This window comes from Hyla sarda, unplaced genomic scaffold (assembly GCF_029499605.1).
Source record: "Hyla sarda isolate aHylSar1 unplaced genomic scaffold, aHylSar1.hap1 scaffold_311, whole genome shotgun sequence".
NCBI lineage: Eukaryota > Metazoa > Chordata > Amphibia > Anura > Hylidae > Hyla > Hyla sarda.
Window position 1 is genome coordinate 184,358 of NW_026609836.1, and position 17,907 is coordinate 202,264.

At 48.9% G+C, this 17,907-nt stretch overlaps 1 protein-coding gene across 1 annotated transcript; it reads right to left on the reverse strand.

Annotated features, from left to right (window-relative positions):
* Positions 1 to 1,725: 1,725 nt before the first annotated feature.
* On the reverse strand, positions 1,726 to 17,465 carry PPM1G (protein phosphatase, Mg2+/Mn2+ dependent 1G). The gene is made up of 10 exons (XM_056553472.1): positions 17,253 to 17,465; positions 8,555 to 8,624; positions 8,250 to 8,335; positions 4,862 to 4,994; positions 4,073 to 4,497; positions 3,755 to 3,886; positions 3,427 to 3,661; positions 3,223 to 3,352; positions 3,044 to 3,146; positions 1,726 to 2,179 (listed from the first exon to the last, which is right to left on the reverse strand). Exons 1-10 carry the CDS (start codon positions 17,361 to 17,363, stop codon positions 2,003 to 2,005), a joined length of 1,602 nt encoding a protein of 533 aa, XP_056409447.1. The 5' UTR covers positions 17,364 to 17,465; the 3' UTR covers positions 1,726 to 2,002.
* Positions 17,466 to 17,907: the final 442 nt, after the last annotated feature.

Consider the following 17,907-nt stretch of genomic DNA (forward strand, 5'->3'; position numbering starts at 1 on the left):
AGGACAGACAGCGGAGGAGACACTATAGATGAGGAGTCTACTGAGGACAGACAGCGGGAGGAGGAGACACTATGAGGAGTATACTGAGGACAGACAGCGGAGGAGGAGACACTATAGATGAGGAGTCTACTGAGGACAGACAGCGGGAGGAGGAGACACTATGAGGAGTCTACTGAGGACAGACAGCGGAGGAGACACTATAGATGAGGAGTCTACTGAGGACAGACAGCGGGAGGAGGAGACACTATAGATGAGGAGTCTACTGAGGACAGACAGCGGAGGAGGAGACACTAGAGGAGCAAAATTACAGTTATTTGATTCGCCACAAACTTCACAGCTCGGCGGTTGCTGACTTTATCCTGCATAAATGAGTTCATCTTTCAGGTTCTCTGGTGGCTGGAAAAGGTGGATACAGTCCTAGGAAAGTCTCCAGCCACCGGAGCACCTGAAAGATGAACTAATTCATGCAGGATAAAGTCAGCAACCGCAGAGCCGCAAGGTTCGTGACAAATCAAATTACTGTAACTTCGCTCATCTCTAGTGAGTATACTGAGGCCTACATAAGCTTCTTCCATGTGGCTCTGCACCCTCCTCATGTATACAGGGAAGCGGGGAAGTTTTACACTGCTCAAAAAACTAAAGCGAACCCTGTGATAACACGTCCTAGATCTGAATGAACTAATTGTATGAAATCCTTTCCTCTTTACATAGCTGAATGCGCTGACAACAAAAATCACAAAAATTATCAAGGGAAATAATCAACCCATGGAGGTCTGGATATGGAGTCACCCTCAAAATCACAGTGGAAACCTGCACTACAGGCTGATCCAACTTCATGTAATGTCCTTAATACAAGTCCCAATGAGGCTCACAGCCTTTGACAAAGCTGATTTGACCAGCAAAACGTCAGGGAGGCTAGGTTCATGTTTTAATACAGCGGCAATTAAATGTGGAAGTGGGTGCTGTCACCATATGTGCGCAGCATAGAGCGCACAATACAAATACAATTGACAGCACCACCCTCCCAGATTAACCACAGACACCGCTGACCATTATAACAATTGTATGTGATGGGTATATGTTATTTTAATGAAGTCTAATAATCTAAGATTTTACAGGAGGTTTCTAGTAAGGGTTGTCCTCGCTTGTTTAGGATATATTACCCTGGAACCTTCAGGGATCCTTTTTGTTTACAAGATCTTGGATGAGCTGCACTACCTGAGCCACTTGTGTGGGTTGTAGACTCAGTCTCATACTACCACTAGAGTGAAAGCACCGCCAGCATTCAAAAGTGACCAAAACATCAGCCAGGAAGCATAGGAACTGAGAAGTGGTCTGTGGTCACCACCTGCAGCACCTCTCCTTTATTGGGAGTGTCTTGCTAATTGCCTCTAATTTCCACGTGTTGTCTGTTACATGTGAAATTGATTGACAATCAGTGTTCTTCCTGAGTGGACAGTGGGATTTCACACAAGTGTCAGTGACTTGGAGTCACATTGTGTTTACGTGTTACCTTTAGTGTTTTTTTTTAGCAGTTTTTTTGGGGGTCACCTTAGCTCTGGCAGGTTTTCACATATGACAGGTTGTAAACACACAAATCTCATTAACCATTTAATGTCTTCTATAGCCCCAGAGCTTACACCCCATACCGGGCGTATAACAGCATATAGTGCAAACCGACCCCCGTGACTGCACCCCCCACCCCTGCAGTGAGCCGCCCCACCCCCACAGTGAGTCAGGCCACACACTCATTTATAAAAAGCATTGTTAAAATTCATCCACAGGTTCCAGGGGCCAAAGGGAACAGGGGTCATGGAATGATTACAAAATTATACACAGTGATCGCACCCCTCCCCCACACGAGCACCATCCGGCGGCTACAACGCAACAGGTTTGTACATCCATCAGTAAAAAAAAAAAAAAAAAAAAATTAAAGACAATACTCGTAAAAGTCTGAAGACCATGAGGTCAATGTCCAATGTGGGCAGAGTGGGGGCGGCCATTACTCTGTCTTGGCTTTCTTGCTGCTTTCGCTGCAGTTCTCCGTCACCTCCAGTTTCCTCTTGTTGGCCTCAGAATTACTGTGTGAATACGGCAGGAAGCGGACGATGATGCAGGTCATGTTGTCACATCCCGTCCCATCGCCAGACGTGTCCGGAGCCAAGCACTGGTCCAGGAGCTGGAACGAGACTCCTGTCATATACAGTGCCCCAACCACACAGTGCCCCCGCCATGACCCCCAACCACACAGTGCCCCCGCCATGACCCCCAACCACACAGTGCCCCCGCCATGACCCCCAACCACACAGTGCCCCCGCCATGACCCCCAACCACACAGTGCCCCCGCCATGACGCCCCCCCCCAACCACACAGTGCCCCCGCCATGACGCCCCCCCCAACCACACAGTGCCCCCGCCATGACGCCCCCCCCCAACCACACAGTGCCCCCGCCATGACCCCCCCCCCACCAACCACACAGTGCCCCCGCCATGACCCCCCCCCACCAACCACACAGTGCCCCCGCCATGACCCCCCCACCAACCACACAGTGCCCCCGCCATGACCCCCCCACCCAACCACACAGTGCCCCCGCCATGACCCCCCCCCACCCAACCACACAGTGCCCCCGCCATGACCCCCCCCCACCCAACCACACAGTGCCCCCGCCATGACCCCCCCCCACCCACACAGTGCCCCCGCCATGACCCCCCCCCACCCACACAGTGCCCCCGCCATGACCCCCCCCCAAACCACACAGTGCCCCCGCCATGACCCCCCCCAAACCACACAGTGCCCCCGCCATGACCCCCCCCAACCACACAGTGCCCCCGCCATGACCCCCCCCAACCAACAACCTAGATGCACAGTACAACTCCATGACCACAGCCATCAACCATGATCCCAAATACACAGTACAGCCAACCTTATGGCCCCCACCCCAATCCAACCCATGCAGAACAGCTAACTGCACAATGTTATCCATCATGGCGTACAGCCACCACCATCATGAGGTCAGTGATGTGGTCCCTTATAGGCTCCTCACCTCCTCCACTATAGACGAGAGGTTGGCTGGCTCTCCGCTCTGATCCTGCTGAGTGATCCTCTCATGGATGAAGTCCACAACTTCCTGGCTGCTCATGACATTCCTGAAATACAGACCCCACATTAGCCAGACCCAGTGTGTGATTGACAACCCCCACCCCCCGGGTCCATGGACCTTACCAGATCCCATCGCAGGCGATGACCATGAACTCGTGCTCCTCATTAAGGGCCAGCACCTTGATGTCTGGCAGAGCGGAGATCATCTGCTCCTCTGGGGGGAGGTTCTTGTTCCTCTTGTAGAAGTGATCACCTAGAAGCAAGAAGAGTCCATTGTAAATGGTAGTAACATGATGACGGGCACAGACCGCCAGGCACAAGGCTTACCGATGGCTCGGGACAGGTTCAGGCCGCCGTTCACTCTGCCGTCCATGGTGACTTTCCCGCCTGCGTTTTTGATTCGTGTCAGCTCCAGCTCATCCTCCGGTTTGTGGTCGTAGGACATGTCTACAGCTTTTCCTCTCTCTGACACCACACACCGAGAGTCTCCAGCATTCGCCACAATCAGCTGCTTTCCTCTGATGAGAGCGACAACCGCTGTCGTGCCGCTGTCCGAACCAGGCTGAAGAGAGGGGGACACATGAAGATTGATAAGGGAAGTGATGTGACCCAAAACTTACACCATAGTCTCCACCATCAGTCATGAGATACTGACCTCCTCCTTCCCATCCATGCCAGGCAGCATCCCATCCTCTTCCTCATCTTCCTCCTCCTCCTCCACTTCCTCGCTGTCATCCTCTTCCTCATTTTCTGCCTCCTCGCTGCTGTAATCCTCCTCGCTGCATTCCTGGGGGGACAAGACAAGATCAGATACAGAGCAAGACACATGGCAGGTTGTGAGGGGCCCCGAGTGGTCCCTGTGAAGCCTGGGGTCATGGTCTCCAGCACTGGTTAAGGATGTCATGTCACATCCACAGGGCATCACCGCACCATGAACAAACCCCTCCCCCATGAAAGGCCTCCCCAGCCTCACCTCACTGTCCTCGTCCTCCTCTTCAGCCTCAGATTCTTCACTGTCCTCAAAGAACTTAGACTTTTCTGTGGCTGGTGGTGGCTGTGAGGGGCAGGAGGAGCAGGATGGACCGGCCTCACCGGTGGAGGACACTGCCTCTCTGGAGGACTTGCTACGAGAGGAGCTTCCTGAGCTGCTGCCCCCTTCATCTGATGAAGATATGGCGGCAGTGGTGGCTGCGGTTTTCTTCTCGCCATTCTTGCACTGGGCGTCCGGCTCCAGGTCTCCGTTCACACTGGCTGCCTTGTCCTCAGAGTCCGTCTTCTCTGCGTTGTGCAGACACTTACTCCGAGCCGCCTTCCCGCAGTTCTGGCCATAACGTGTGAGCAGTTCCTCGATGGTCATGGTGGCCTCCTCATGCAGCAGCACCGCTTCTTCATTGTCCACTGGAAAACAGGACGGCAGAGAGTTAACAGAGCAACAAGCCAAGCGCCTATCTAATAGCCTCCAGGAGAACACATGACCCTCCTTACTACCTATTCCCCCCAGAACATACATAACCCAGGAGAAGGGTGTCCTATAGATCAGCATAGGAGCTGTAAACACAACGACCTTAGTAAAGATATTTTATTGGAGATACAATGGGGTGCAGGAAAAAATCTGCTGGAGACGTTCATAGAATTTCACATCCCACGAGAGCCACGATCACTGCCACGGAGCCCACCAGCTGAGCCCATCAGTGTGGGGGAGACTGGGGGGGGGGGGGGTCATACAGATGAGAAGATGAATGATGCGGGGCACAGCACTCACCGTCATCCTCATCAGCTACTTTATTCTTGTCCTCGTGGTCATTGATCGGCCGCCCAGCCATCTGCGACAGCTCCTTTATTACACTCTCCAGCGTCAGCTTCTCATCTATGGCGAGGAAGGCGTCCTCCAGAGCCTGCGCGAACCACAAGAGGTCATCAGATCTGTCATGTGAGCTAAATGCGACTGTACCCATCATCTAATGACCCCCCCCCCCCACATATATGGGAGACTGTACCCATCATCTAATGACCCCCCCCCCCCCCCATACGGGAGACTGTACCCATCATCTAATGACCCCCCCCCCATACGGGAGACTGTACCCATCATCTAATGACCCCCCCCCCCATACGGGAGACTGTACCCATCATCTAATGACCCCCCCCCCATACGGGAGACTGTACCCATCATCTAATGACCCCCCCCCCATACGGGAGACTGTACCCATCATCTAATGACCCCCCCATCCCATACGGGAGACTGTACCCATCATCTAATGACCCCCCCCATACGGGAGACTGTACCCATCATCTAATGACCCCCCCCATATGGGAGACTGTACCCATCATCTAATGACCCCCCCCATATGGGAGACTGTACCCATCATCTAATGACCCCCCCCCATATAGGAGACTGTACCCATCATCTACTGACCCCCACATATGGGAGACTGTACCCATCATCTACTGACCCCCACATATGGGAGACTGTACCCATCATCTACTGACCCCCCCATATGGGAGACTGTACCCATCATCTAATGACCCCCCCCCATATAGGAGACTGTACCCATCATCTAATGACCCCCCCATATGGAGACTGTACCCATCATCTAATGACCCCCCCATATAGGAGACTGTACCCATCATCTAATGACCCCCCCCATATAGGAGACTGTACCCATCATCTAATGACCCCCCCATATGGAGACTGTACCCATCATCTAATGACCCCCCCCCCCATATAGGAGACTGTACCCATCATCTAATGACCCCCCCCCCCCATATAGGAGACTGTACCCATCATCTAATGACCCCCCCCCCCATATAGGAGACTGTACCCATCATCTAATGACCCCCCCCCCCCATATAGGAGACTGTACCCATCATCTAATGACCCCCCCCCCATATAGGAGACTGTACCCATCATCTACTGACCCCAACATATGGGAGACTGTACCCATCATCTACTGACCCCCCCCCCCCATATAGGAGACTGTACCCATCATCTAATGACCCCCCCCCCATATAGGAGACTGTACCCATCATCTACTGACCCCAACATATGGGAGACTGTACCCATCATCTACTGACCCCCCCCCCCCCCCCATATGGGAGACTGTACCCATCATCTAATGACCCCCCCCCATATGGGAGACTGTACCCATCATCTAATGACCCCCCCCCCCCCCATATGGGAGACTGTACCCATCATCTAATGACCCCCCCCCATATGGAGACTGTACCCATCATCTAATGACCCCCCCCATATGGAGACTGTACCCATCATCTACTGACCCCCACATATAGGAGACTGTACCCATCATCTACTGACCCCCACATATAGGAGACTGTACACATCATCTACTGACCCCCACATATAGGAGACTGTACACATCATCTACTGACCCCCCCATATGGAGACTGTACTCATCATCTAATGACCCCCCCCCCATATAGGAGACTGCACACATCATCTAATGACCCCCCCATATGGGAGACTGTACCCATCATCTAATGACCCCCCCCCCCATATAGGAGACTGTACACATCTAATGACCCCCCCCCATATAGGAGACTGTACACATCATCTACTGACCCCCCCCCCATATGGAGACTGTACCCATCATCTAATGACCCCCCCCCATATAGGAGACTGTACCCATCATCTAATGACCCCCCCCATATGGGAGACTGTACCCATCATCTAATGACCCCCCCCATATAGGAGACTGTACCCATCATCTAATGACCCCCCCATATAGGAGACTGTACCCATCATCTAATGACCCCCCCCATATGGAGACTGTACCCATCATCTACTGACCCGCCCATATGGGAGACTGTACCCATCATCTAATGACCCCCCCATATAGGAGACTGTACCCATCATCTAATGACCCCCCCATATAGGAGACTGTACCCATCATCTAATGACCCCCCCATATGGGAGACTGTACACATCATCTAATGACCCCCCCATATGGAGACTGTACACATCATCTAATGACCTGCCCATATGGGAGACTGTACCCATCATCTACTGACCCCCCCATATAGGAGACTGTACCCATCATCTAATGACCCCCCCATATAGGAGACTGTACCCATCATCTAATGACCCCCCCATATAGGAGACTGTACCCATCATCTAATGACCCCCCCATATAGGAGACTGTACACATCATCTAATGACCCCCCCATATGGAGACTGTACACATCATCTAATGACCTGCCCATATGGGAGACTGTACCCATCATCTACTGACCCCCCCATATAGGAGACTGTACACATCATCTAATGACCCCCCCCATATGGAGACTGTACACATCATCTAATGACCCCCCCCCATATAGGAGACTGTACCCATCATCTAATGACCCCCCCCATATAGGAGACTGTACCCATCATCTAATGACCCCCCCATATAGGAGACTGTACACATCATCTACTGACCTGCCCATATGGGAGACTGTACCCATCATCTCTATATCTGGATATAAACATTTCCATCCAGCGCTAGTATTTCTATGGTAGTGCCGGCCCTTTATACGTGTCCTTCCTCACATGTAGTGACAGTATCCACGTGTATTCACCGGCAGCCATGTTCTAGGCACAGTATCACTGCCGGGCCCTGCAGCACCTCAGTCTGTAGCGCTCTATGATCACCATCGGCTGATCGCGCCCCCACCGACCCCCCCTATGACATCGGCATTTCTGTACATACAGGCGGCACAATTAGCGGTTGTAATTATAGGGATAAATATTGTGAATAAATGGTAAAATCCCCCTAATTTTATCTTCCCTCATGTTAACCCCTCCCCATGTCACGTCTCCCCCCTTCCATAATCACATCTCCTCCCCCCCATTAATGTTGTCCCGTGGATAACAAACCTGATGCTCCCCCAAATCCCGTTCAGTCCGGTGTCTTATTGGACTTCCAGGACCTTCCTGCTCAGCTGGCCTGACACATGACACCTCTGTGGCCACTGATTGGCTGAGCGGGAAAGGTCCTGGAACCAGCTGTGAGCACAGAAGATACTGGGACCCCACTGAGATCTGCAGCAGACCAACGGGGACCGAGGGGAGAATCAGGGCACTTCCCCAGGTAACCAGGCGCAGAATGCGGTGTAGTGCCGCACCACACACAGGAGGACCCGACACTTCTCACCTTCTGCAGCTTCCCATCCTTATACGCCTTCTGATCCTTTATAATGTCCGGCAGGTACTTTGAGCAATATAAAGCCACTTCTTCACCTAAAACACAAGAGACACGAGAAGGGCGTCACAAGGGTCTGGGGGCGTCACAAGGGTCTGGGGGCTCACTACAAGGCCACGTCAGCCACAGTGACCAGGCCACAAACATGAGACTCAGACTAAACCACGTAAAGCTAAAGCCCTATAAGTCAGAACTGGGGTTCCCCCCAATGACATGTCATCTATAGAAAGACTCCCACCCTAAATCCCCGCACTCACCTCCGTGACCATCATACACAGAGAACATGGCCGTCTCCCTGTCCAGCTCCGGGATACAGTTATGGGCGTCCTAGGAAGGGAGAAAAAAAAAAAACACATTACAGAAAGAAAAAAAAAAGACACCGACGCATCAGCACCCGTCACCATGACACGCGCAGTGCGCGTGGGGGGCGCAAGTCTGCGCGTCCACATCAGTCAGCGCACACACACGTCCACATCAGTCAGCGCACACACACGTCCACATCAGTCAGCGCGCGCGCACACACACGTCCACATCAGTCAGCGCGCGCGCGCACACACACGTCCACATCAGTCAGCGCGCGCGCACACACACGTCCACATCAGTCAGCGCGCGCGCACACACACACACGTCCACATCAGTCAGCGCGCGCGCGCACACACACACACACGTCCACATCAGTCAGCGCGCGCGCGCACACACACACACACACGTCCACATCAGTCAGCGCGCGCGCACACACACGTCCACATCAGTCAGCGCGCGCGCACACACACGTCCACATCAGTCAGCGCGCGCGCACACACACGTCCACATCAGTCAGCGCGCGCGCACACACACGTCCACATCAGTCAGCGCGCGCGCACACACACACGTCCACATCAGTCAGCGCGCGCGCGCGCACACACGTCCACATCAGTCAGCGCGCGCGCGCACACACACGTCCACATCAGTCAGCGCGCGCGCGCACACACACGTCCACATCAGTCAGCGCGCGCGCGCACACACACGTCCACATCAGTCAGCGCGCGCGCGCACACACACGTCCACATCAGTCAGCGCGCGCGCACACACACGTCCACATCAGTCAGCGCGCGCGCACACACACGTCCACATCAGTCAGCGCGCGCGCACACACACACGTCCACATCAGTCAGCGCGCGCGCACACACACGTCCACATCAGTCAGCGTACGCACACACACGTCCACATCAGTCAGCGCACACACACACGTCCACATCAGTCAGCGTACACACACACACGTCCACATCAGTCAGCGCACACACACACACACGTCCACATCAGTCAGCGCACACACACGCGTCCACATCAGTCAGCACACACACACGCGTCCACATCAGTCAGCGCACACACACGTCCACATCAGTCAGCGCACACACACGTCCACATCAGTCAGCGCGCGCGCACACACACGTCCACATCAGTCAGCGCGCGCGCACACACACGTCCACATCAGTCAGCGCGCGCGCACACACACGTCCACATCAGTCAGCGCGCGCGCACACACACACACGTCCACATCAGTCAGCGCGCGCGCGCACACACACACACACGTCCACATCAGTCAGCGCGCGCGCGCACACACACACACACACGTCCACATCAGTCAGCGCGCGCGCACACACACGTCCACATCAGTCAGCGCGCGCGCACACACACGTCCACATCAGTCAGCGCGCGCGCACACACACGTCCACATCAGTCAGCGCGCGCGCACACACACGTCCACATCAGTCAGCGCGCGCGCACACACACACGTCCACATCAGTCAGCGCGCGCGCGCGCACACACGTCCACATCAGTCAGCGCGCGCGCGCACACACGTCCACATCAGTCAGCGCGCGCGCGCACACACACGTCCACATCAGTCAGCGCGCGCGCGCACACACACGTCCACATCAGTCAGCGCGCGCGCGCACACACACGTCCACATCAGTCAGCGCGCGCGCACACACACGTCCACATCAGTCAGCGCGCGCGCACACACACACGTCCACATCAGTCAGCGCGCGCGCACACACACGTCCACATCAGTCAGCGTACGCACACACACGTCCACATCAGTCAGCGCACACACACACGTCCACATCAGTCAGCGTACACACACACACGTCCACATCAGTCAGCGCACACACACACACACGTCCACATCAGTCAGCGCACACACACGCGTCCACATCAGTCAGCACACACACACGCGTCCACATCAGTCAGCACACACACACGTCCACATCAGTCAGCACACACACACGTCCACATCAGTCAGCACACACACACGTCCACATCAGTCAGCACACACACACGTCCACATCAGTCAGCACACACACACGTCCACATCAGTCAGCACACACACACGTCCACATCAGTCAGCACACACACACGTCCACATCAGTCAGCACACACACACGTCCACATCAGTCAGCACACACACACGTCCACATCAGTCAGCGCGCGCGCACACACGTCCACATCAGTCAGCGCGCGCACACACACACGTCCACATCAGTCAGCGCGCGCACACACACGTCCACATCAGTCAGCGCGCACACACACACACACACACATCCACATCAGTCAGCGCGCGCGCACACACACACACGTCCACATCCGTCAGTGTATACACACACACACACACGTCCACATCCGTCAGTGTATACACACACACACACACGTCCACATCCATCAGTGTATACACACACACACGTCCATATCCATCAGTGTATACACACACACACGTCCATATCCATCAGTGTACACACACACCCGTCCATATCCATCAGTGTACACACACACCCGTCCATATCCATCAGTGTATACACACACCCGTCCATATCCATCGGTAGACACACCCGTCCATATCCATCGGTAGACACACCCGTCCATATCCATCGGTAGACACACCCACGTCCATATCCATCGGTAGACACACCCACGTCCATATCCATCGGTAGACACACCCACGTCCATATCCATCGGTAGACACACCCCACGTCCATATCCATCGGTAGACACACCCACGTCCATATCCATCGGTAGACACACCCACGTCCATATCCATCGGTAGACACACCCACGTCCATATCCATCGGTAGACACACCCACGTCCATATCCATCGGTAGACACACCCACGTCCATATCCATCGGTAGACACACCCACGTCCATATCCATCAGTATACACACACGTCCATATCCATCAGTAGACACACACACGTCCATATCCATCAGTATACACACACACGTCCATATCCATCGGTAGACACACACACGTCCATATCCATCGGTAGACACACACACGTCCATATCCATCGGTAGACACACCCACGTCCATATCCATCAGTAGACACACACGTCCATATCCATCAGTAGACACACACGTCCATATCCATCAGTAGACACACACGTCCATATCCATCAGTAGACACACACGTCCATATCCATCAGTATACACACACGTCCATATCCATCAGTATACACACACGTCCATATCCATCAGTATACACACACGTCCATATCCATCAGTATACACACACGTCCATATCCATCAGTATACACACACGTCCATATCAGTCAGTGTGTATAACAGTATATAGCAGTGTGAGGCACAGTATATACCAGTCCATATATGACATAAGTGTAAGGCACAGTATATACCAGTCCATATATGACATATAAGTGTGAGGCACAGTATATCAGTATATATACACACACACCAGTCCATACATTCCATATAAGTGTAAGGCACAGTATATACCAGTCCATATATGACATATAAGTGTGAGGCACAGTATATCAGTATATATACACACCAGTCCATATTACATATGTGAGGCACAGTATATCAGTATATATATACCAGTCCATACATTCCATATAAGTGTGAGGCACAGTATATCAGTATATATACACACACACCAGTCCATACATTCCATATAAGTGTAAGGCACAGTATATACCAGTCCATATATGACATATAAGTGTGAGGCACAGTATATCAGTATATATACACACCAGTCCATATTACATATGTGAGGCACAGTATATCAGTATATATATACCAGTCCATACATTCCATATAAGTGTGAGGCACAGTATATCAGTATATATACACACCAGTCCATACATTCCATATAAGTGTGAGGCACAGTATATACCAGTCCATAAATTCCATATAAGTGTGAGGCACAGTATATATATATTATATATATATATATATATATATATATATATATATATATATATATATATACACACCAGTCCATACATTCCATAAAAGTGTGAGGCACAGTATATATACCAGTCCATACATTCTATATAAGTATGAGGCACAGTATACCAGTCCATATATGACTTAAGTGTGAGGCACAGTATATCAGTATATATACCAGTCCATATTACATATGTGGGGCACAGTATACACCAGTCCATACATTCCATATAAGTGTGAGGCACAGTATACACATCAGTCCATACATTCCATATAAGTGTGAGGCACAGTATACACATCAGTCCATACATTCCATATAAGTGTGAGGCACAGTATACACATCAGTCCATACATTCCATATAAGTGTGAGGCACAGTATACACATCAGTCCATACATTCCATATAAGTGTGAGGCACAGTATACACATCAGTCCATACATTCCATATAAGTGTGAGGCACAGTATACACATCAGTCCATACATTCCATATAAGTGTGAGGCACAGTATACACATCAGTCCATATATTCCATATAAGTGTGAGGCACAGTACACACCAGTCCATATATTCCATATAAGTGTGAGGCACAGTATACACCAGTCCATATCTTCCATATAAGTGTGAGGCACAGTATATATCAGTCCATATCTTCCATATAAGTGTGAGGCACAGTACACACCAGACCATATCTTCCATATAAGTGTGAGGCACAGTATATATCAGTCCATATCTTCCATATAAGTGTGAGGCACAGTATACACCAGACCATATATTACATATAAGTGTGAGGCACAGTATACACCAGACCATATATTACATATAAGTGTGAGGCACAATATATCAGTATATACCAGTCCATATATTACATATAAGTGTGAGGCACAGTATATACCAGTCCATATATTACATATAAGTGTGAGGCACAGTATATACCAGTCCATATATTACATATAAGTGTGAGGCACAGTATCAGTATATACCAGTCCATACATTCCATATAAGTGTGAGGCACAGTATATCAGTATATGCCAATCCATACATTCCATATAAGTGTGAGGCACAGTATATCAGTATATACCAGTCCATATATTCCATATAAGTGTGAGGCACAGTATACACCAGACCATATATGACATAAGTGTGAGGCACAGTATACACCAGACCATATATGACATAAGTGTGAGGCACAGTATACACCAGACCATATCTTCCATATAAGTGTGAGGCACAGTATATATCAGTCCATATCTTCCATATAAGTGTGAGGCACAGTATACACCAGACCATATATTACATATAAGTGTGAGGCACAGTATACACCAGACCATATATTACATATAAGTGTGAGGCACAGTATCAGTATATACCAGTCCATACATTCCATATAAGTGTGAGGCACAGTATATCAGTATATACCAATCCATACATTCCATATAAGTGTGAGGCACAGTATATCAGTATATATATATATATATACATATACACACACCAGACCATATATACATAAGTGTGAGGCACAGTATACACATCAGTCCATATATTCCATATAAGTGAGGCACAGTATATACCAGTCCATACATTCCATATAAGTGTGAGGCACAGTATATATATATATATATATACCAGTCCATACATTCCATAAAAGTGTGAGGCACAGTATATATATACCAGTCCATACATTCCATATAAGTGTGAGGCACAGTATATATACCAGTCCATACATTCTATATAAGTATGAGGCACAGTATACCAGTCCATATATGACTTAAGTGTGAGGCACAGTATATCAGTATATATACCAGTCCATATTACATATGTGGGGCACAGTATACACATCAGTCCATACATTCCATATAAGTGTGAGGCACAGTATACACATCAGTCCATACATTCCATATAAGTGTGAGGCACAGTATACACATCAGTCCATACATTCCATATAAGTGTGAGGCACAGTATACACATCAGTCCATACATTCCATATAAGTGTGAGGCACAGTATACACATCAGTCCATACATTCCATATAAGTGTGAGGCACAGTATACACATCAGTCCATATATTCCATATAAGTGTGAGGCACAGTACACACCAGTCCATATATTCCATATAAGTGTGAGGCACAGTATACACCAGTCCATATATTCCATATAAGTGTGAGGCACAGTATATATATATCAGTCCATATATTCCATATAAGTGTGAGGCACAGTATACACCAGACCATATATTCCATATAAGTGTGAGGCACAGTATACATATCAGTCCATATATTACATATAAGTGTGAGGCACAGTATACACCAGTCCATATATTCCATATAAGTGTGAGGCACAGTATACACCAGTCCATATATTCCATATAAGTGTGAGGCACAGTATACATATCAGTCCATATATTACATATAAGTGTGAGGCACAGTATACACCAGTCCATATATTCCATATAAGTGTGAGGCACAGTATACACCAGTCCATATATTCCATATAAGTGTGAGGCACAGTATATATATCAGTCCATATATTCCATATAAGTGTGAGGCACAGTATACACCAGTCCATATATTCCATATAAGTGTGAGGCACAGTATACACCAGTCCATATATTCCATATAAGTGTGAGGCACAGTATACATATCAGTCCATATATTACATATAAGTGTGAGGCACAGTATACACCAGTCCATATATTCCATATAAGTGTGAGGCACAGTATACACCAGTCCATATATTCCATATAAGTGTGAGGCACAGTATATATATCAGTCCATATATTCCATATAAGTGTGAGGCACAGTATACACCAGACCATATATTCCATATAAGTGTGAGGCACAGTATACACCAGACCATATATTCCATATAAGTGTGAGGCACAGTATACACCAGACCATATATTCCATATAAGTGTGAGGCACAGTATACACCAGACCATATATGACATAAGTGTGAGGCACAGTATACACCAGACCATATATGACGTAAGTGTGAGGCACAGTATACACCAGACCATATCTTCCATATAAGTGTGAGGCACAGTATATATCAGTCCATATCTTCCATATAAGTGTGAGGCACAGTATACACCAGACCATATATTACATATAAGTGTGAGGCACAGTATACACCAGACCATATATTACATATAAGTGTGAGGCACAATATATCAGTATATACCAGTCCATATATTACATATAAGTGTGAGGCACAGTATATACCAGTCCATATATTACATATAAGTGTGAGGCACAGTATATACCAGTCCATATATTACATATAAGTGTGAGGCACAGTATCAGTATATACCAGTCCATACATTCCATATAAGTGTGAGGCACAGTATATCAGTATATGCCAATCCATACATTCCATATAAGTGTGAGGCACAGTATATCAGTATATACCAGTCCATATATTCCATATAAGTGTGAGGCACAGTATACACCAGACCATATATGACATAAGTGTGAGGCACAGTATACACCAGACCATATCTTCCATATAAGTGTGAGGCACAGTATATACCAGTCCATATATTCCATATAAGTGTGAGGCACAGTATATACCAGTCCATATATTACATATAAGTGTGAGGCACAGTATCAGTATATACCAGTCCATACATTCCATATAAGTGTGAGGCACAGTATATCAGTATATACCAATCCATACATTCCATATAAGTGTGAGGCACAGTATATCAGTATACACCAGTCCATATATTCCATATAAGTGTGAGGCACAGTATATACCAGTCCATATATTCCATATAAGTGTGAGGCACAGTATATACCAGTCCATATATTACATATAAGTGTGAGGCACAGTATATACCAGTCCATATATTACATATAAGTGTGAGGCACAGTATCAGTATATACCAGTCCATACATTCCATATAAGTGTGAGGCACAGTATATCAGTATATACCAATCCATACATTCCATATAAGTGTGAGGCACAGTATATCAGTGTATATATATATATATATATATACATATACACACACCAGACCATATATACATAAGTGTGAGGCACAGTATACACATCAGTCCATATATTCCATATAAGTGAGGCACAGTATATACCAGTCCATATATTACATATAAGTGTGAGGCACAGTATATACCAGTCCATATATTACATATAAGTGTGAGGCACAGTATATCAGTATATACCAGTCCATATATTCCATATAAGTGTGAGGCACAGTATACACCAGACCATATATTACATATAAGTGTGCGGCACAGTATATACCAGTCCATACATTCCATATAAGTGTGAGGCACAGTATATCAGTATACACCAGTTCATACATTACACATAAGTGTGAGGCACAGTATATACCAGTCCATATATTACATATAAGTGTGAGGCACAGTATATCAGTATATACCAGTCCATATATTCCATATAAGTGTGAGGCACAGTATACACCAGACCATATATTACATATAAGTGTGAGGCACAGTATATACCAGTCCATATATTACATATAAGTGTGAGGCACAGTATATACCAGTCCATATATTCCATATAAGTGTGAGGCACAGTATATCAGTATACACCAGTCCATACATTACACATAAGTGTGAGGCACAGTATATACCAGGCCACATCCATCAGTATATAGAACATAATGCATACCAGTCTATATACCAGTATCTTTCAGTAAGGGTTGTATATACCGCGGTACCGCTCAGGCGCTGTACACACGGCGCGGCTCTCACCTCCATGGACACCCTCCATCCCTGCATGGCGGAGTAGCCATAGCTGAGCTTCCCGCTGCCGCCCTGGCCGGAGCTCTTGCTAGTGTTGGGCTGGGACAGATAGGCTCCCATGTCCGGACACGTGCGGCCTCTCAGCGGCTACGGAGAATCAGCCGAGCGGAAACGGAAGCTGCGGCGGAGACAAGAGGAGTCGGAGAGTCATGTGACCGGAAGACCTGATCCGGGCAGCCATCATGAGTGTGGGCAGGAGGAGGGGCCTTGTACCGCCGTCACTGAGCCCAGGGACCGGAGCAGCATCTCAACGGGAGACATCCCGAATAATACTCCTGACCGGGCAACAACAACCCCGGGCCCGTCTCCTGCCACCCGGTATCTACATGGAACCGAAACAAAGATGGCGGAAGCGTCTTTAGCCAGGGGTGTCACATGTCAGGACGTAACTTCCTTAGAAACGTCGCCCCTAGAGACCGTGTTTAGCCGTGTCCTGCCTAATTGTGACCCAAACCTCCTATTATCTCAGAATAATTCATTTTTCTTTCATCTGAAGTAAAAAAAAAAAAATATGGAAACACGACCGAATAATCTTGATCTACAAGTGAGGTGTGAACACGACCAAATAATCCTGATCCAGTAGTGAGGTGTGAACACGACCGAA